The 21,298-nt window shown below is 49.8% G+C and overlaps 1 protein-coding gene across 5 annotated transcripts in view; it reads right to left on the minus strand.

Annotated features, from left to right (window-relative positions):
• Nucleotides 1–937: 937 nt before the first annotated feature.
• TBC1D1 (TBC1 domain family member 1) overlaps nt 938–21,298 on the minus strand; it is a 226,828-nt gene continuing 206,467 nt past the window's right edge. For 4 of the 5 annotated variants that reach the window (XM_059163716.1, XM_059163710.1, XM_059163737.1 and 1 more), the window contains 4 exons: nt 19,235–19,394; nt 11,714–11,883; nt 5,128–5,301; nt 938–1,456 (listed from right to left, as the gene is read on the minus strand). In XM_059163716.1, coding sequence (XP_059019699.1) covers nt 1,253–1,456; nt 5,128–5,301; nt 11,714–11,883; nt 19,235–19,394 — 708 coding nt within the window. In that variant the 3' untranslated portion in view covers nt 938–1,252. Of the gene's footprint in view, nt 1,457–5,127; nt 5,302–11,713; nt 11,884–19,234; nt 19,395–21,298 lie in introns of those variants that run through there. The other variant, XM_059163743.1, reaches the window with a different exon arrangement.

Below are 21,298 nucleotides of genomic sequence, written 5' to 3' on the forward strand. Positions count from 1 at the left end.
AAATGTCTGGGGAGATCTGGGATGACTCTGAGTATGAAAATCCCTCCTTTCACCTCGGGCTGAAAGACACGCACTGCTGAGAGTCCCAAGAAGGCCCTGTGGACGAGAGGGGACTATGATGGCAAAGGCCAGAGTGATCCTGCTGTCGGAAAGGGCCCTCAACCCCTGGTTTTGAGAGCGCTTGTGCGGAGGCCTCACGCAGGGACCCGAGGAAGCCGCACTGGCTGTGAGTGGCATCCTGCTTGTTGAAGGCACAGGGTTCTCATCCCCCAAGGGAAAGAGTCACCATGTTGTGAGTCGTAGTCAGAACATGCCGCCCCGCTCTCAACAACTGTGCTCAGCTGCTTTTTCCAAAGCCATCTCTCTGGCATCCATGACAATCCTGACACACCAGGCTACTTCTTTGGGGAATGCGTTTCCAAGGGTGTGCCCTTAAAGGGACTCACAGTGCCTGCCTCACACAAGAGCAAAAGTAAATACCCGGCCCTGACCGGGCGACAACAACCCACAAAGAAATACACGTATCGGAGTCCACGATGCAGGTCGCTCCCTAGCAACACTTGGTGTGAGCCTAAGAACTGGTGATTTACCCAGAAAACATTGATCTACAATGACTTTGATACTTAAGGACTAAGTAAAAGAAATGAAAACTGTTTTTGTTTTTTTAAAAGACAGACTTCAGTGAATACCCAGGAGAGTGCTAAATTCAAGACGTCCAGATGGTTCTCTGGGGCTTCCGCAGCCAGGACACACAGACAGGGGCCGGCTGCATCGCCTGCCTGCTGCGGACCAGAGGGTGTGGTCCCACAAACCCACACGGATGAGTGCCGGGCCCCACTTCCAGGCCGGAGGACTACCCTCAAGCCCCAGCCCCAGCCCCGGCCCAGGACCCGCTGTTCTTCGCAAGCACAGTGCTGCTGAGAAAGGAGGCAACAAGGAAACTCGAAGGCGCATTTATTCACATCCGTGCCACCTAAACCTACTGGGTACAGTAATCGGGACTGAAGAAGGGATGGATTACAACTTAAACAACAACAAAAACATTGGGACCTCCATCCCCATGACTCGCAAGTTCTAGTTCAGAAAGTCTGCATGCTGGCAAGCCAGTGTCCTCCCTGAGAAGCACGCGTCATGCCTCGTTCTCTCCCTCCGGCATCTTCTGTCCCTCTCAGTTAAGGCCTGGACAGCATGAGGACAGGCCGCAGAGGCTCCCCTGCAGCCGTGCTCTGGCGAGGGGCCGTGTCCTGTGCTGTCAGTCACCTGCGGGCCTGGGCCCCATGAAGTCCGGCTCTGGCCTGTGTGGTTCTGCCATCCCCTGCCTCCGGAGCTCCTCCACCGTCTGCAGCAGGGCTGACCGCTCCAGCTCCAAGGCGAGAGTGGCCTGCTTCAGCTTGCTTTCACTGCTCAGAAGCTTCTCAACTGTGGCTTCCAGGCTCTGGATCCTCCCGTTTGCCACCTGGAGAATCAAAGAAGCGAGTGTGAACTGGCCAGCGAGAATGTGGAGGGGGTGGGGGCTGGCGGGGATCCACTCTACACTCCACTGGCCACCTCGGAGACACTTTGGAGCCCTGTTTTGGCAGAGACAAGCCTATTTGTTTATCTGTGGCCTGGTCTTCTGGACACACAGGAAGACTACATATCCCAGGTTCCTTCGCAGGAAGGCTGGGCCAGTCTGAGAGTCTCCAGCATCTTCCCTGCTGTGGCCTCTCGGAGAGGGCTGGCGCCTTCACAGTGCAAAGGGACCCCGACAACAGGGAAGACAGCGCTGATCCAGGCCAAGACTGCCTCAGGAACAAGGGGCGGAGCTTCAGGGACAAAGGGACTGCCGCTGGGCCCTGCCCCTGAGATCTGGAGCTTTGAGGACCACTGCGGCAGAGCCTGGCCCATCGGTACAACCACACACACTAGTGTGCACAGACTGACTGCAGACCGAGAGCCCAGTGGTTCCCATGGGGCGGGCGGCCCCAGCGGCACCAGCCCTCTCCTCCTGGATCCTTTCTATTCTCCTCAAGGTCAGTGGGGCTCACTGCATCCGGGGTCCAGGCGTCCCAGCATCAGTCTTGCTGACGGGTCTCCACCGCTGCCCCTGAGATAAGCGGTGTCCCCACTCCCGCCCAGCCCACATCCTTGGCACTGAGCACGCGACGGCTGCACTCAATGGAGAACTTCCAGGGGCTACTCTCTAGCAACTGCCCCTCCTAGTTTTCAGCTACCAGGGCCGGCTTCTCAGGCAACCAGTTGGCTCCAGGGAGGCTGCGGGGTTTCCTGAGAAAGCCACAGCCAGTCCGACCTTTAGAGGCAGCCGTCCCCAAGGCCTTCCCGGCCGGGTCGCCGGTGCACAGTGACTCCTGCGGCGCTCAGCTCCCTGAGTCGGGGAGCCGCTGCTCCACCTCATCCACCCGGCCCTGCCGCACACGTTCCCGCTAATTTGGGGTGGGGAAAACGGTACTTGTATTTTTTTTTTCTCTCTCTCATTTTCGAAACAAGGGAAACAGGTTTTTGAACAAGACAACACTTGTGCCAGACAGGCGCCTCACGACTCAAAGTCTAGCTCCGGCTGTGCCGCTGGAGTGCCCAAAATAGGAGGAGGAAAGGACTGCGCGTCCAGGTCGGCGTGCCTGCCAGGCAGGGGCGGCCGCGCCAAGTGCACACTCGCAAGGGGTGCTCTGTGAACCTCACACTCCTTCCCATGGCCGGGGTCTGGGGCAGGCCCACCGCCCCCACAAAGGACCGCCCGTTCTCGAGGCCCACGGGATCCCCGCGTGCCACCCGGCTTCGAGGTGAGCGGTTCTGCACGGCTGTCACTCTCCTCCACGAGACGGAAGCGCTTTCATGGAGAAAAGCACATCTCCTGTACACGGGTTTGGCCTCCTGCAGCACCTAGATCACTGGCACTTGATGACTCACAGACGCTTAGTATAAAAAAAGCATGTCCGTTATTATGTGGCACGACTTGGTGGGTGTATGCAATTGTCTTCTATCATCTTGCGCTGCTGGACAAAACAGGGAGAACCCTTTGCTCTCAAGCTGCTAGATAACATTAAGTGTTTAACAGGAAAACAAATGGGATCTTGGTCTCTCTGGCAACTAATAGGAACAGAACAAAGACAGAAAACAGGTCAATTTTGATACTTTGGAAAAAAACAAAGATCTAAGGTCAAAAACTATTATAGTTAACACTATCTTTGGACTCTGAAAACTGTTTTAAAAAAAAGAAAAGGAGGTGTGAGTCTTACAGAACATAGATAAGTGTGGCTGCAAGACAGTAAGCCCACGTGACTCGCGGAGGGAACTGGGAAAACCATCTTCAAGCTCCTACAAACTGACACAGCGTCCTCCCGGTCCCAGGTCTTGGACAGCAGCAGTGTCTGAGTCTCAGTGGCCCTGGCACCTGGCAAGGCGAGGGTCCCCAATACTGGTGGGCTGGCACAGCAGCAGCCTTGAATGATCCCTCCACAGAGCACAGCCGCTGGGTGAAACACCGCTGCCAGAAGGATGTCCGTCATGACGAATTACCACCCGGAGTCCTTCTTGAGGGATTTCAAGATCTGAGCAGCATTGCACAGCTTTTCTCATCATGAAAAGGGTATAGTGTCAGAGAAGCAACATGAAATTACATGCACTCTTTACCATGAGGAAAAAAAATTCACGCAGGCATTAGCCCAATAAATGGAATCTTCTATTTCCGTCCTGCCTACCTTCAGGAGCCAAATGCTTCAAATGCTAGTCCGAGCTTTGTCAGAAACGTTCCTATTAACGTTCTATTTCAGAGACCTAGTTTGTTTGGAAGCCACTTAAAATTACCACCTCCCATGCAGACCATTACAGGCCAGATAAGGCTCTTTATCCCCGTGAGCCTCCCCTTCGAGGACAGCCAAGACATCCTGGAGACACTGTACACAAACATCTTTCCAGTTAGGACATCTCAGTTGTAGGGGAAAAAAAGAAGCTAAATTTCAGAATGTGCTTGGTGGTTAGGACTGGGCAGGGAAAGCGCTTTTCTTTGTTCCTCTACAGTAAATAGCCACTAGGTCTCCTGGGATAAGTCCCTGCTGGGAGGAATGCATTTTGGTCTAGGGTTGATTTATTAAGCTCTCAATGCTGGCCTTTCTCATCTCACTGCCAAGCCTGTGTCTGCAAAGCGGTAACTTTCTATGGAGAAAACTAAGAGGCTTAGGTGGGGATGGAAGGCTTATTCTAAGGTCAGCCCAGGAACACCATAAAATACATGCTTTGGGGACAAATATGTATTTGTCTTTGCAGCAAATAAAGTTTTTTTTTAAATCCCTCCAAACAATTCCTTGACATTAATAGCATTACCACCCATTCATGGCATTAAGAAAGTAGACCGTACCATTATGTTATTCGATGTGATCGGTAGCTGTGCTAAGCCGTCAGGGACTGTGTGTCACACAGATGCAGCAATCGGGACAGGGCAGGTCAGAGGTCTGCCCAGCATGACAGTGTGGAGACAACACTGGATCTGGTGGGAGCTGGGTTTCTGGACTACATCCCCAGGCTTACCCCATCTCACCCTTCTGTATACATGGTCTGTTTGCCTTTCTACCACATGTCCTCACCCACATTCATCCATGTTAAGATGGAAGCTTCTAGAGGGGAGAACTGTGTCCCTCATGAAGTAAACTTTTGTATTTGCAGTAAGGACTCTCAAGTCATGACCACGTGCTCTGGTTTGTTTTGTTAGGTAGATCTCTGCGTTACTCCCCTCCCTTAATGTCCCTCCATGGACCTAGCTGGTTTCGCTCACAGAAGCCCAAGCCTTTGATTTTCTGGTTATTTCTCAAAGCACAATTGCTGGCATTCAGCGAACCCTCGGCATCCTGGACCCCAGTTCACCGCCGGGCCTCCCTCCTAAAAGGGTTAAGTGCAGAGACAGCCTCTCAGAAAGCTCCAGGACTGTCTGACCTCAGCAAAGGATAATCTGTCTGCTCCCTAATAAAAAGGACCAATTCTCCTGGGCTACCTTTGATCCCAACTATAAACAGACCGGGGGGCGGGGGGAGAGGTCCCGCAGTCATGGGAAAACCCAGCCCGCCGGTGCTTTGGTGCGCTAATGATCTACCCCACGCTCAGGGCTCAGGAAGAGGCTTTCTAAATATGCTCTACCTGCAGTTGTTCCAGGAGGTCAAGGTTCTGTTTGCGCAAGCTGCTGTTGGTCTTCTCTAATTTGTCCATTCTTTGGTTGTCACTGAGAGGAGAGGAATCGATAAGTTCTTCTTGAAGCACGTGGTACTCGACTTCGTAGGCTTGTAACTGTTTGGCGATATCCATCTCAGACACCTGTTACGTACAGACAAGCCGTCAGGCCCCGAGAATGAGACGAATCCCACATGCGCGTGTGCGGCCCTGTCAGCAAACATCCCCCACACACCTACTCCGGGCCTGGTACTGTCAGTGAGAAACAAGGAAAACTCCCTGCATTGAAAAGGTAACAATTCTACTTGGGAAGAAAAAACAAAAGCAGCACTGAGACATAAACCCAAGGTACCAATAGGTATGGGTCTCGGATAACTCATTTTCCAAAGGCCCAAACCTTACTTTTTTTTTTTTTTTAAAAAGGCTTTTTACAAAAATTTATTTTTAGCTCCTATTTCAGCACAGATTTCCTTTTTCTCTGAAAATTCTATTGTGTTAGACACATCAGCTTTGGTCAAAGAGGGAGGAAAAAAACAAAACAAAACAAAACAAAACAGAAGAATCATAGCCCTATTTGCCCAGTCACCGAGTCAAAGTTTAATTATAGTTCACAGGGTTTTTAGAGTTACAAGAACAGCTAAGTAATGGAACTGTTTACTAAAAAACCCTCCTTTGCACATAAGATATGCAGAAATGAGCCAAAACCCAAATGTCGCCCACACAGATGAGTGAACATGAAACAATGCCTTCCTGCCCATAATAGTAACAGTGATCGAGAAAGCACCCGTGTGAAAAACAGCCCCGAGGTGCCCAAGTGAGTCGTTCATGTTTGGACTTTCTCTGAGGGAGCGGGGTGGGAGCTGCACAGGGGTCAGGAGCGGCCGCGGCCTCTCTCCTGCAGCTGCTTCTGTGGGATCGCCCTGCGGGCTGAGGCTCCGAGCGCCCGAGTCAAGTCCCAGGGAGGCTCTGCGTGTGGGTCTGCGCGTCCGGTCATGCTGGCTCGGTGGAAACAAGGCCAGCGTCCCAGATCACACACTTGGAAGACGAGGTTAGGCCTTACAAGAGCACAAAGGAACTCTTCACTGCCTTCTTTAAGAAAGAAATTCCAGTGTAGGGCGAATCAATGGAAAGCTCGCATTCCCCGACGGCGCCCTGTTAGCACTCAAACACGGATGAACCCTATCTTCCCTGAAATCAATACTCAAAAACCATGTTTACTTTCTCACCATTCCTAACAATCTTCTCTGCTTGGAGATTAATTTTTCAGCTTCCTGCTTTTCAACGGAATTCAATGCACAAGACCAATTAGGCACAAAAGTCATTCTATGCCCTGAACTACTATGTATTGTATTCGCGGTGTGGGTGTGTGTGCAAGCTTGCCGTGTTGATAGGCAATCCTCTGTTGTCCCTCCGAGTGACCGCGAGGTCAGCAGGCCTTACTCTTGCTGCAGTTCAGCCAAGAACACGGACTCAGCCCTCAAATCAGGGCTCCCCTGGTGATGCCCTGAATGACCTTGAGCAAGTTACATGACTTCTCCTGGCCTCGGCTCCTGGCCCCAGACACGGAGGTGAGAGCACCCATCTCCAGCATCACTGTGGGAATTCCGTGAGGCAACTCGTGGGAGTTCCCAGCACATGCCTGGCAGGGGGGAGCAGGTGATCCTTTAGCTAAGGAAGCTGCTTCCATGCGACTGTCATGAAACCCTCACGTTCAACCTTGCGCTTCAGCAAAATTACAAAGGATGCCACATCACGGAACCTCTGAACAGCTCAAACGGGGCAAAAACCGCAAACATTCAAACCGAGACTGCCGTGGCACTGGTGTATAATTAGGCTGCAGAATAAATGTACAGTTCCTTCTCTCTTTCTACTGAGATTTAGTTTTAAATGAGCTACTAATGTGGAAAACCTGGGAACAAAACCTGTGGCCCCTCATACAGATTGATGCTATGCTAAGGTTAATGGCTCTCAGCTGTGCCCAGAGCTGTACACTCTTTCAGGGACCCATTAATTTCCAGGAACCATCCTGGGTCATCCCGCTTAATTGCATCATTATCTCCTGGCGGCTAAAATACTTCGAGCCCTGCGTTTTGCAGGTATGCTCTAGAATCGATCCCAAAGCATGGCACTCTGGCTGGTTGGGAAGGCAGAGCCCAGGTCCTCAAATGAGGCTTTTTTGAGTTGCTCTATATTCTTCATGACCGTAATTACAAGTGGCTTCTTTGTTCTACCTACTCGACGTGTCATAACCCCGTTAATCCATTTGTCCAGTGCTGGGTATCTAGTTACTTATAAAGTTTCTGTAGTTATAAATGACAACGCTAAACATCCTTGCACATATGGCTTTTCCCATATTTTGGATTATTTCCTAAGGATACATTCCAAGAAAGGGGATTACTGAGTCAAAGGCCATGAATATTTTACTGGCTTGTGATACACATCGCCAAGTTGCCTCCCAAATGGGAATAATCAATGCACAATGCCATCGACAACACACCGATGTGCCAGGCACAGTCTACCCCTGGCGCCTGGTACCGACCTTAGTATGTTTCATTTTGTTAGTCTAGCAGGTAGAGCACTGTATGTTATTTAAATTATGCATGAAGGTAAATATTTTCCCAGATATTTGTTTACTAGATGGATCTCCTCTTTAGTGAATCGTCTGTTTATGTTCTTGGCTCGTTTGCTCCTGGAGACACAGTGGGTTCCTCTTTGCAGTCTGTGCACACTCTGTATAATGAAGCCGTTAACCCTGACGCCTGCAGAACTGGCCACAAACTTTCCACCTTCCCAGCCTCCAGGCCCTGCCCCCAGGTCTGTCTGTCTCGGCGGCGGCATTGCCAGGGCTGGAGAAAGGAGCAGGGGCCCAGGGATCGGCCACGAGTGGCTACAGTGCCTGTAGTGAATTTAAAAATAAGAAACCCAACTAAAAACTGGTCTGTTCTTTATTATCACCACATGCGGGCAATTCTAAACAATATCAGGGGTAAAATATTCCTCCTCACTATACCCACCACTTTTGGTATGGCACTGACTGGCCTTTGAAGAAAGTCCTCGTTGTCAGCTGAGCAAACTGCCCGAGCTGCGAGGGCTCCTCCCGGCGCAGACGAGGCCGTCTCAACGCTGTGATTCTGAGGAGCGGCTCCGGAACAAAGGAACCTTGTTAAGATTCTGGTTTCTATTCTACAAGCTCAACTAGAACAGGGAATTGTCTAGTGTGTTCAGTGAAGCTGCCCACAGCAGAGCTTTTCAAATGTTCCAGTGTGTGTGAATCCCCTGGGGATCTTGTTAAAATGCAGATTCTGACTCAGCAGGTCTGGGGCGAGGCCCCAGATTCTGCATTTCTGGCAAGTTCCTACAGAGTACAATGACAGGTGCAGGCCTGGGGCCACACTGTGAACACAGCCCCAAGAACTCTTTGCTCTGTCTCCCAAAGTCCCCCTTCAACTTGGATTTTTTTCCTTAACACTGAAATGAACCGGCAGAGGCAGACAGCACTCCCCGAGGCAAACAGACAACCTGACCTTCTCTGTTTCTGTGTCTTCCCAAGGTTTCCCTCTTGTTGGGTCAGAGGATTTTTATGGCTCATATTCAACTGACAGTTAAACAGAGGACCTGCCACAGACTTCAGAGACCCTTCTCCTTCTGCCCTGGGCTCCGTCAACTCTGGACCCGCCCTGCTGTGGCTGCTCCCAGCCTGCCCATCCCGAGAAGCCGCAGAGCCGCTTCGCCCCCTCCCTCCCATCCCGGCTGCATGCTGTGTCCCACTGCTGGAGCTGCGGCTATCTGCAGAAAGAGCATCGAACGAAATGAGCCAGAACTACCCCAGAGGGCCATCAGGCCGCCACCCACTCACATACATGACAGCTGCTCTGACGGGTGCAATGAATGCGTCTGTCACTTGCACCCTGTGGACCTCCAAGAGCTGAGCCTGGGGGCCCTCTCAGGCTACCAAGGAGTCGCACTGTCCCTCAGGCCTCATCTCTGAGTGGGACTTGAAACTAGGGCACCCTCTAGGTGGGGAGGGGGCAGCGAGCACGGAACGCATGGCAGGGCAAGAGGGCGGAGAGCTGGGCTTCCCATCAAGACTCTTGGCAGGATGTAAACCTGGGCCCCGAAATGTAGATTCTGCATTCCCCACACTGCTGCTCCCAATCCACAACCACCCTTCCCTTCCAAGTTCAATGCAGAGGCATCTTGGATTTCCCTCAATTCTCACTCCCATGCCTGTGATCAGGAATCAGCAAAGCACCACCTATGGACTGAATCTGTCCCACTGCATGTTATTACAAATAAAGTTTTATTGCAACAACAGTCACTCCATTCATGTGTATATTATCTTTGTGCTGCAAAGACAGAGTGGAGTGACTACAAGAGACCTTCCGGCCCCCAAAGCCTGAACGACTTACTATCTGGCCCACTGCAGAAAATGGGTGCTGACCCCTGCTCTTAGCTCATTCCTTGGGCCCACTTGAACTCATCTCTCCCAACTCCCAGTCAGCAGCGCTCACCCCACCAGCCTGGCTCCCACACGCCCTTGCACGAGCACCACTCTGGCTCTTACCACACTTGGAATTACTGGGTTCCATGCTCCTCTTCTGCACAAGATGGTCTCTGCTGTCAGAGACCCATCCCATTCTTGGCTCTGCCACTGCAAACAGAGTGTTGAGCATGTTACCCTCTCCATGCCCAGCTTCCTGCCTATAAAAACGGGGATTATAACACACATCCCGGGCTATTAAGGGGTCCATGGAATAAAGGACCCCAAGTTCAAGACGGCTGCCTGAAACAAATCAGGTGCACACACACACACAAAATTCTACTCTCTCCATGTTGTGTCCATTTCTAGTCCTCCAACAATTAAACAGACCCTGATACTTTGAGTAAGTATTCTTTACAGAAAAGGGAGGAGAAAACAGGATTCTTTTCTGGGGCTCAGTATCTAGGAGGTAAACTGAATGTTTGCTGAGTCTGCCTGCCTGCCTGAGAGCCATGGGGGGCCCTCCCTGGGCACAGCCTTGAGGTAACCACGGTGCTCTGTCTGCCCCGGCGGCCGGAGCACATAGGTTTACGCCATGAGAGCTGTAAAGGCAATCAGTGCACACAAATGCCAAACATTTAAGAATCAAAAGGACAGAGTTCAGTTAACATACAGGTAAAATACAGAAAAGCCTCTGTAATGATGATCCCGCGGCGCACCGTGGTGCTGCAAAGCTGCGAGGTCACCACCCCCTCAACAGCAGGGAAACCAAGGGCCAGTGAGCCTGCCTCTTTGTGCCCTACGGGCCTCATGGGTTAAAACCACTTATCCTGTCAGGACCATGGTCATGACAAAATGAGATCGTGTGCATATGTAGATTCACACAGAACCTGGCAGGAAGTAGGGCCTGAATAAGCCAAAGCTATTCACATTGAGAGAAACATGCCAGGGAAGCTAAATACGGAGAGACACATCGATTCATGAAAAACCAAAGTGCAGAGTGGGAAAGCAGTGCCCTTTGGCAGCACAGGTGTAGGAGACGAGCAGAGATCCAGAGTCTCCCGGGGCTCACAGCAGCTCCCCACCCCAGGCCACACCTGCTTCTTTCTCTATGCGCCACACCACAGGAGAGGCGGCAAATAAAATTAGAAACACCGCTTCTGGGTGCAGTCCACAGGAGTCACCAGATTCCTCTTGGACCATAAGAAGTCCTCCGAGTAAGAACGTGCTTAAAAAACAGCTTTGTTTCACAACTTGTTTTTATTTGACTGCTCTATGCTCTGTTTTCGTTGCACTGGGAGCAGGTGAGGCCTGATTGCTGGCCCTGACGCAGAAATCCCTGCCAGAGCATCCTGAGCCATCCAGCCCCTGGATGCTTGCAGTAGTGATCCACCCCTGCTAAATAGCCCAGTCCTTCGGAGCCAGCAAACATACTAGAAGGTTCTTCCTTACACAGAGTCAAAATCACCCCTAAACCAGACCACTGAACAGCTGACCTAGTTGTAATTCTGGCTTAACCCACCCTCGCCCCTAACGTTTGAGAGGAATGGTCCTACTGGCTACAGAAACCAGAGGTGCTCAAGCCACAAATGTGGAACTGAAAACACACACACACATATCATGGAACAAACTCCTAGAATATATACTATCATGATTTTTCTATCAAAGGGTTATTTTTAGAAAATCCCAAATACTCCCACGCAGCTGAAAAAAAAAAAATCAAAGCTCTCCCACTGTAGGGCCGGCCTGATTGTGCACGTGTGTTTCAGAAGAAGAACCAGGAGTGAAGCCCCTTGACTATAAGCAGCTGCCGATAGCCTGGGCTGGTTCTCAGCCCTGACCGCTGCCCCCTTGTCTGCACGTGGCAGAGCCCCCATCATATTCCCAATGCACGCGCACTTGGACACGCGCTCAGTCACTGACCACGTACTTGGCCATATGCTTCCTACCTGCCCGGCAACACACAGGGTGCTGCCCACAGGACCAAGTGGTAGGAGACAGGTCTCGAGAGAAAGAAAGTTAAGCTCTCCAAATCCAGGATGGCATACGCCTTTGGAAGGTTGGACTGAAGCGTACCTGACTGATGGTCTTTTCCATTTGCACCAAGCCCAGGTTGGGAAGGGTGTTTTTTATAAAGTCAACTATGGTTTCTAGGTTTTCATGTTGCAGAATCAAGGGCTTATGGCTTCCCAACAGACTTAAAGCCACTTTAAATATGACCTCTGATCCCTGAAGAAAGATCATATCTGGGAAAACACAGAAATGCAGAAAAGTTAAACCAGACCAGTTTCTGATGAAGTAACATTGCGTTTTCTTGTTCACACATCAGAGCAGGATGGTGGGAAATGTGAACCCAAATTGTGGACTTTATTTCCTTTTTAAGTGCCTGATATTTCAGATAAGGTTGTCAAAACAATATTGCAAATAATAAAAGAAATACAGATAAATGTACTGCTAAGATTTTTGTCACAGGTTCAGATAAATCTTTTTTGTTATTGTTCTAAAATATGTTAAATTCAAAAAAGCTTCAAAAGAGAAAACTTTTTATTACACTGTTTTTCTAGAGATGCTCTAGGGGTTTTAAAGGAGTTACACAACACATTTTTGAGAGTAAAACTGGAAGATGTTTAGATACACAGCATCAGAAATTAAGTAAAAAAAAAAAGCATCTCTTTTTGAAATAAGGAATTAAAAGACTGCTAAAATCCATAAACCATCTGCAGAGTTGCAAAAGTACATTATTAAATACTTGCCCGGATGCTGGATTTTAGCATAACAATGGAGTGAAAACCATCTTCCTTCAGAAAAATTCAAAGAACCCTGTCAGTTATTTTCTAGTTCTTGCCATAGTTTTTTCTTAGAACAGTTGGCCAATGTTAGCAACCCCTACACGGACTGTGACGTGGTAAGAGGGAGGGCCAGTGGCCCAGGCCACGGGGTGAGCAGCCGGCCTCGCCCCAGCGCCCCCTTCCTCACAGAGCTGAAGCCACTTGAAAAAGAGATCATCCCGGGGCCAGAGCACAGCCCTAGTAACTAATTGCTTGATGACTAAATCCAGGCAAGTAACCTAACAAATGGAATTAAAAATACAAGAGGAAGACATACTTTTAAAAATGAGGGCATGGATCTAACTAGAGGCAACTGTCAACGTGGGGGGGTGGGGCTGCAGGGTAAGGCGAGAGAGAAGTGGTCCTCCGGGTCATCAGGTCCTGGAAAACAAAAGCAGGTGAGAGGAAGAAACCCCCGGCAGTGGGCTTCTCTAGGTGGTTCCACAAAGAAACAGGAAAGGCTGGAAGCTGCTGCCCACAGGGAAGGGGAAGGTGTCCGCATCGGAGTGATTTGTGCAAGAGCGCACAGGGCAGGTCCTGGGCACCCCTGGCCGGCTAGGTCAGCCCTGGGATGCCCTGTGACCTTCCCCAAGGCCTCGGCCACACCAGCAGTCCCTGTGCCAGGGTGCGTGTCACTGGTCTCTCTCACAGAGCTCAGGGCCACACTGTTTCCCCAAACATCACAAGTGCTCATGGCGCGGCCGGCCCGCGAAGCGTGGAGGACAGCGGCCTCCTCCTTGGGTGTGGTTGCAGAGGCTGGGAAGATCAACTAGAGAACTGGTCGTATCTTTGAAATCTGAGGCCTCGGGGGGAAGTACTATGGATATCAGACAGTCCACTGTAAGAATATTTTTGTGAAACGTCTGCTTCATGAAATACACCAGTTTAACCACATAAGTCATCACTACAGAAAATACAGAAGGTCTCAGCACCATACCTGAGATGTGTTTTTAAAAAGAAATATTTCCCCAAATAAAACAAACTTGAAGCTTCTGTGGTTTAGACAGCAAGGCTTCCTTTCAATAGATCCACTGGGAATAGTGCCTCATCTAAGCCAAGTAAGAGAAGTAATTATCGGGTAAGTTTTATGAGCACAAACATGCAACCCATAGCCACAGTCTCTTAAGGCAGACAACTGGGACCTCCAAATTTTACTCATGGTTTTGTTGTTGTTGTTTTAGAGAGGGAGTTGGGTGGGGGGCAGAGGGAGAGAGAATCTTACTCAAGCAGGCTCCACACCAAGCATGGAGCCAAACCTGGGCTCGATCTCACAACCCTGAGATCATGACCCGAGTTGAAATCAAGAGTCAAACGCTTCACTGCAAGCATCCTCGGATGCTTGGTTTTTATTTTATATTTATATATATATATTTTTAAAGATTTTATTTATTTGAGAGAGAGACAGAGTGAGAGAGCATGAGAAGGAAGGTCAGAGGGAGAAGCAGACTCCTCATGGAGCTGGGAGCCTGATGCGGGACTCAATCCTAGGACTCTGGGATCATGACCTGAGTCGAAGGCAGTCGCTTCCCCAACTAACCCACCCGGGTGCCCCAGGATCTTGGTTTTTAGAACAAGTGGTTTTTAGAACAAGGTTTTTAGTGGAGTGCTCCCTAGCATTCTAAACTCTGACTGGGCTGTATGAAGAAAACAAAAAAGCTGAGAGAGGTGTTTTGTTGTTGTTGTTTTTTTTAACCACTCTTTGAAAATATAGCCCTGGATGTATTTGTCTCATTGGGTGTGTCTGCATTTAACAATACAAATGCTCTTTCCTGATGCTATTCCCAGGGCCTTAAAAGCGCTCTTCTATCTGCTGAGAAGTTCCTCTCATTTAAGTCAGTAGGCATTCACTGAACATCTACTACATGCCAGGCTTTGTACTGGGCACTGGAGATTGAGCCATGAACAAAAAGCTCAAAGAAAAAACTGCAGAGACCCCATAATCTGTTGTTTTGGGAGAGTTAGGCCCTGTTGTCAGGAGAGCAAGAGGGATGAAAACATTCTAAGGAAAGGTGGCTGCCAAACCCAATCTTAAAGAACCCACAGAAGCTTGCGAGGTCAGGAGTCAGGAAGGAGGAGGAAAAGAAGGTGTGAATGCCCAAGGGTGTGTGGAAGCCGCACACCATGTCTGGGAGCCTGAAGAGCAGGAGAAGGCAAGAGCTTGGGCTTGGTATGGCACCACTTAGGGCTGGATCACCAAGGGCTCTCCTCTGTCCAGACATCAGCATCCTGATTTACCCAGAGCACAGAAAGGGTCACCCAAGGCTTTCTGTTCCCTTTGATCCGAGGAGGTCAGTGCCCAGGTAAAGGGATGATGTCAGTGAGACCCGTGAGCCTGACCTTGCCAAGGCTACTTAGCCTTAGACAGAGAAGAGCCTTCCCAGGTGAGAGGACCTGACTCCCACCCGCAGACTCCCAGGGGCCTGTTGCCAGCCCAAGATGCTCGCCCAGCGCTCCTGGAGGCCCACTCCAGATGCCCACCCTCCTGAGGGCAGGCCGGCCAGCAGGCCGCAGGAGCCCTGCTGTGGGAGCCCAGCCCCAAGAGCTTGTCAGCCTGGGAAGGCCTCAAATAAGGACTTCATTTGGGTGCTCGATAATGGACCGTGCCAGAAGGGTTAAAGGAAGGACCCCCCACCTGCCAAAGTTTTGCTTGGAGGCTGGGACTACTCAATTGATCTGACTCGCCTTGGAGGCACTATCTGTAACCCTTAAACTATGGATACCTTTTTCTCCCTATGGAAATTTAAAAACTTAAATAACTTTTAAAGGATTGTAGAGAAAAATGCTACCTATAAATTCAGTGCCCCAACTCAATTATTTTCATTTTCGTCCATCTTCTAATCCTTATACCTTTATGTTCTGGAAATTAAAAGAGCCTCCGTGGAAAAGTGAGCTCATTGCCGGCACCTGAAGATCCCTGCATGAGACAGTGGACTGCCCGAGCCGCCCCCGCGGCCCCCAGAGGCCGTGCCCCCCAGCACTGCAGCCAACTTCCCTTCACTCCTGCTGTAAGCCACCCAGAAACAGGCCAAGGGTTTTATCAGGCAGGAAGTAAAGGGAACCTGAAATTCAGCTGACTCAGCCACTTTTGCAAATTATTTGCTGAGAACAATGCAAATAACCACTTTCCTTTGAAGACGCTTCAGCAGCCCTATTGTTCTGTTATTGTGTTAACCTATCGGAACTCTGTCGGAAACGCCCATGACCTAAAGGTGCCCGTGACAGAAAGGTGCTGTATTCCTGGGGGGGAAAGGGGGGCAGTAAAGCAAACTTACCCTGCACCCTCTTTTCCAGACACCTTTGCTGCTGTCTAGGGCAAGCGCTCTCCTAACTCTCTCCTGGGAGGCTGGGGTGCTCTGGGTGTGAGAGCACCCCCTTCCCTCCAGGACCAGGTGGGAGGGACATGCAGGATGACAGCTGATCTGCAGCAGGCCCGCAGCACAAACGGATCGTGCCCAATCTCACTTCCCAGCCATTGGAGCGTGTTCCCCGGGGGAGCCCTTTTTTCCTGGCCCTTTAAACCATCTTGTTTTGCTAAGTCTATTTTAGTCCTAAAGCCTCTCTGAATCCTTCCCTATATTACAGGTGGCTTCTGTGTTTTCTGCCAAACCCTTCCTTTCTGCCCTCCGCCTCCTCCCTCAGCTGCTCAGCAGCACACCCTCTAACACCAGGAGCCTCAGACCACAGCCACCGCCTCTGGCAGGAGCAAGCCAGGTCCTATTTTTCAGATGATGTTTTCCCCCAAAGGTAGGTGTGATCTGAAGGTGAACAGAGCAAGCATCTCTCCCAGGACCCCGCTCTACCGGAACTAGAAACACGCAGGAGGAGGCTGTTGTACATTCTGGGACACCCCCTTGGGAGGGCTGACAGTGATCACCACGGGAAGGTTAGGGCACACCCATCGTGGGCTGGTGTCCTCCAAGGAGAACGTACTTCATGCCAACTAACCTGTTCAGTAATATAGGAGCTGTGCTGTCTGCAAGCTGAGAATCCTGCACCACCATATGAAATGTCAACAGCTGACAAAGGTCCATTTGTTTTTAGGGTTTATTCAGGCCAAAAGGCTTACAATGAAATGGGCTTCAGGCCAAAATAGACTAGTGTACGAATGGCAGGTTTAGGGATTTAAAACTAAGCTATCCACCATCATGAAGCTAAACAAACAAAGTTCAAGTCACCACTGCTAAATGCAGAAGTGGTTTTTAAAAAACCTTCCCACAGAACCTGCTCATAAGATGGTTTGGTTTTACATACTGTAGATGGAACAGATGTGCAAAAAGAAAAACAAAACAAAAACAAAAACAAAAAAAAAAAAGAAAAAACCCAAATCAAAAAACCAAAACAAAAACCAACAGTTTTTGCAAAATGACATCACACACAGTGCTGCGCTGAGTGCACTTCCTGCCTACCATCTGAGGAGCCTCAGCCAGCTGGACACAGACCGCTGACCACAGCAGGGGTCTGTGGGACCCCAGAGCTTCCACACACTGGCGTCTTTATGTGTAACGTAGGAGCGCCTCAAAGACTCACCACCGATTACGTAATATAAATATCCTGCTCTTGCCGGCTTTAGCTTTTAATTTATGAAGTCGTCAGAATGCACTTTAGAGCAGCACATAGTCTCTAACGGGAGGGCTGTCGACTCCAAAGCAGAGTTTATGCCTCTGACTTCTCTGACTTAGGCAAGGACAGGCTCTCTCCCAGAGTTCTGTGGCCCTGGGGTTCCCAGGGGTCCCCAGAGCTCCCTGCGAGGCAGCAGCTGAGGGCCCAGGTGGTAAGCCCTCAGTACTTGCCCTCCCATCGGAATCTTTGCCGAATTTTTTCTCACAGATGCTGTAATTCGATGCTTGAGCTATTTTCGAACCTTTAACTCCAACTTCTTTCCCCCTCCCTCTTTCAGTCTTCACTCCTGGTACCCGGGTTTTGAAAAATACCGTAAAAAATCAGGAGAAAAAGTGGACTAATGATTTTCTTTTTAATTTCTAGAGTAAGAAAAGTAAAAAGCAAAAAACAAAAACCACAGACATTTTTGGTAAGAAAGACTTCAGCCTACAGCTAGAGATCTTATGATTTTGGTGACTCTTCCGTTAGTAAACTAAGCAGACAATTTTCAGGCTTTTTTGTTGTTGTTTTTAATTATCTTCTTTTTATTTATAACTTTTTATTTAAGATTTTATTTACTTAATTTGAGAGAGAAAGAGAGCACGCGCGCGTGCACACGCGTGTGAGAGCACGCACGAGCACGGGGAGGCGCAGAGGGAGTGGGTAAGTAGACTCCCAACTGAAAAGGGAGCCCAGCACAGGGCTCCATCCCAGGGGGCTGGGATTAGGACCTGAGCTGAAGGCAGATGCTTAACCGGATAGGCCACCCAGGCACCATTATCTTCTTTTTTTAAACCCTGGTATAAACCCTTCATGAAATCTCACTAATGATTTATTAAACCAGAAGAGATTTAGGGACAGAAAGTAAGAATCAGTTTGGGGAGGGAGTTGTGCAAAAGGGGGTGGGGGCTGTGAATATTTTAAGAACATGGATTCTTCTAGTAAAGCTCAATGGGACATTCTTTAGAAGTTCTCGTGGATAAGAATAAGAATAAAAATCTCATACTCTGGGGGAAAGAGATGCAAAGATCAATTTAGTGCCCACCTTTGTTAAAAAGCAAATTTCAGGATTTCTAGAATTTGGATCTACAAAGCTCTCTTTCCCAAGCATGCCAAAGGAGAGCTCTCCCAATAGTGCGTGGCACACCCTCCCCCCTTGAGATGTTCTCTAATTCCAGAAGCAAATCTAAAAAAGGATGAGAAGATTACAGATGTTTAAGTTATCAAGTAAATGAACATTAATGACACTTGAAAACACTTGATGGGTGATGATTATTAATTCTCTAATAACCTCCAAAGTTAAAAAAAAAAAGTGAAAAAAAAAAAAACACCTGAATTGTCAAAACGATTCTTTCACTCTGAAGCAGGGAAAACCCACAGTGCAAGAACTGCCCATGCTCCCAGCGTCGCTCGGCTCTCAGTGCACAAGTGCACGTGCTCCCTGCACCCTGCCCCCCGCCATCTCAAGGCCCCTGAGACTCTGCCCGTGAACACCTGCTTAACTCTGACGGAGACAATCTTCTCAAAAAGTAAATCAAGAAAGTAGGAGATGGTGTGAAATGTGAGCCGCCTGTGGTTGCAGTGGGGCCCCCACGTGGAAGAGGTGAGGCGTCTGGGAAGATGGAGGGGCCTGTGAGGGTGTACCCGTGAGTCATCAGCATCTGGGGGTGGTTCTTGAAGAGTGGTGACCTGGCAGAGGAAATGAAGAGCCAAGGGCAGGAAGAAGAGAAACAGGAGGAGTGCAAAGGGAATCGAGAAAGAACAGGAGCCCAGAAGTCCCCTGTTGAAAAGTCTGAAGGAGCCATCAGTGCAGTGTCTCGGGTCAGAGAGGGGGAGGAGACGAGTCACGAGAGGCACGTGCTTGGAAGACATGCACGGGGTCCCCTGGCCACGTCTTTAAAGATGTCTGCTCTGGGGAGAACCTGGTGAGGGATCGGGGCTGAACTCCACCAGACGATGGCGCCCAGGCAAGCCCGGCGAGCACAAGAGGTGAGGCCGGTTGTGAAGTTCACAAACCCAGTGCCGACTAGACTCTTGAGTGTCGACCGCCACCCTGTTCTTGCTGAGCACACAGCTCTAGAAGCGCGGAGGCTTGGCAGGGAACCAGAATATGTGTTTCCCACCTGCCAGGAGAAAGCTGGTTTGGGCAAACGGACAGACACACACTTACCAAAGACTCTGGCTACAAATCCCAGTGGGAACTGGGAGGCAAACACGGTGAGAAACCAGGGAGCGGCGTAGAGGCTGGGCCCAATCTCATGCTCCTCAAGGTGGTTGTAGAGGTCTCTGTGGTAATCGTGAAGAAGCCTCGAGAGCTGGTACATCTGGATCTGCGGGGACACACGCACACGCGGGGCTCAGAACCAGGTGCCTGCTGCTGGGCTCAGTTACGTGTCCTACTCACAGGCCGTGGAGAATTCTTACACTGAGAGATATTCTGCTTGGATTGTGATAACCACTGTCGACTGCTCACTTACCCAAGGAGCACCTGCGGAAGGCCTTGTGCACAGGAGGCCCCAGCCAGGAGCCCAGAACACGCACGCCCAGTCTTCTCCTACTGCTTCCTTTCCTTCTACTGCCCCCCGTGTTCCTTGGCTACTTGAATCTAAAGACCTGTCTTGTGGGAACACTTCACATATTCTTTTATAAAATACACACTCCTAGCAAAACTCACACCCGGGGGAATTCAAAATGTGAGAGAGAAGTGGGGGCATAGGATGATTCTGTGGAAGGACCCCATTAGACCCATTCACTTAGTAAATTCATTCTAGACTCCCTTGAAATTACTCAACAGGCAGGACAGGTGTGACTTCCTTAGGTTTGTAACATATGGAATATACAGATCCTGGGCAATTTAAAAGAAGAACACAACTGTTTTTCTCAAGATGGAGAAGATAACTTCTAAAGGGTCCCCTCTCTAGATTGTGTTCCGGTCCTAGAGGGAAGCCCACAATGGGTCCCACAGCGCGCAGGGCTCCTACAGTCAGCCTGGGGCTCAGCAGTCTGATGGCCTGAGTCCAGGGCACTACCATGTAGAGAGGGTCCGAGCCCCACTGAGATGCTACAGGTTGGACACATACCATGCAAACTGGCAAAAACAAAACAAAACAAAGCTATTTCCAGGGGCCCAGACAACACAGCCCTTAAGCACCCGCTGTATTACCTAAACCCCACAAGAGTCGTGTGTTAAAGAACTAAATTAAATTGAAAATTCCACTCTCTCCTATGGCAGGTGCACCTATATCAAAGCTAATGGGGAGAACATTGAAAGAACTGACAGGGTCTGTGGGAAGTGTTAGGGGCTCCACATCCTTTAGGTAATGAAGTGGCTTCCTTTGATGAGATTTGTGTTCATGGGGAGGTTCATATTCACAGATGGAGGTAAAAGGATTTTCAACCACCCAGTTTGGTCCTCTCAAAGAGTCCTTGGACCTAATGAGTCCTTTCTTAAGAAAAATACTAAGGCTCTGAAATCAGAGTAGCCTGCTGGTAGAGGAATGTGTGTACGTGGGATCTCACATTTAGAAATATTCCCAGAGCGGGGTCCAGAGTGCTCCCACCTCTGACAGAGGCAGTCACAGTGTTAGGCACACACTGCCCTTTGGATTTCCTTTGCTCCGACCTACCACTGTTTGTTCAACAGATACGCACTGGATGCCTCCTTCAGCTCAGGCACTGCTCTAGGAACTAGGGAGGCAGCTCCAAGATAGGTTAGATCCCTGCCTTCTTAGGAGATATACTTAGGAAAGTCGGAGAGCGATCAGGTAAATGAATAAGGGAACAAGGTGATTTCAGACAGTGTTCTACGCCATAAGAAACGAGACAAGTTACATGAGATGCGTGCCTGGGTGGAAGGGGGTGGGGAGGGGGATGGGTGTAACATCAGGATGGTCAGAAGGAGCCTCTCCCAGGATCTGATATTTGAGCTGAACCCTGGGTGACAAGGGCTAAGGTGGAATGCGGGGGGATGCCGGGCAAAGGAAGTGACAGATACAGAAAGTTAAGAATTAGATCATCTGAGCATGGTTTGACAAAGGGTAAAGGGAGGGTCCTGCAGTCAGACAGGCCTGGGCTGAAACCCCAGCTCCGCCACTTGCTAGTCGGGTAAACTGAGTTAAGGTGAGTCTTCCCATCTGTACATTGAGCTGCTTCATAGTGTCTTCCTGAGGGTTACCGGGGTGGTAAGTGCAGTATGAAAAGCTTGCCGTCACGCCTAGCACAGAGCTAAGTGCTC

The sequence above is a fragment of the Mustela lutreola genome, chromosome 1, assembly GCF_030435805.1.
Source record: "Mustela lutreola isolate mMusLut2 chromosome 1, mMusLut2.pri, whole genome shotgun sequence".
Lineage (NCBI taxonomy): Eukaryota > Metazoa > Chordata > Mammalia > Carnivora > Mustelidae > Mustela > Mustela lutreola.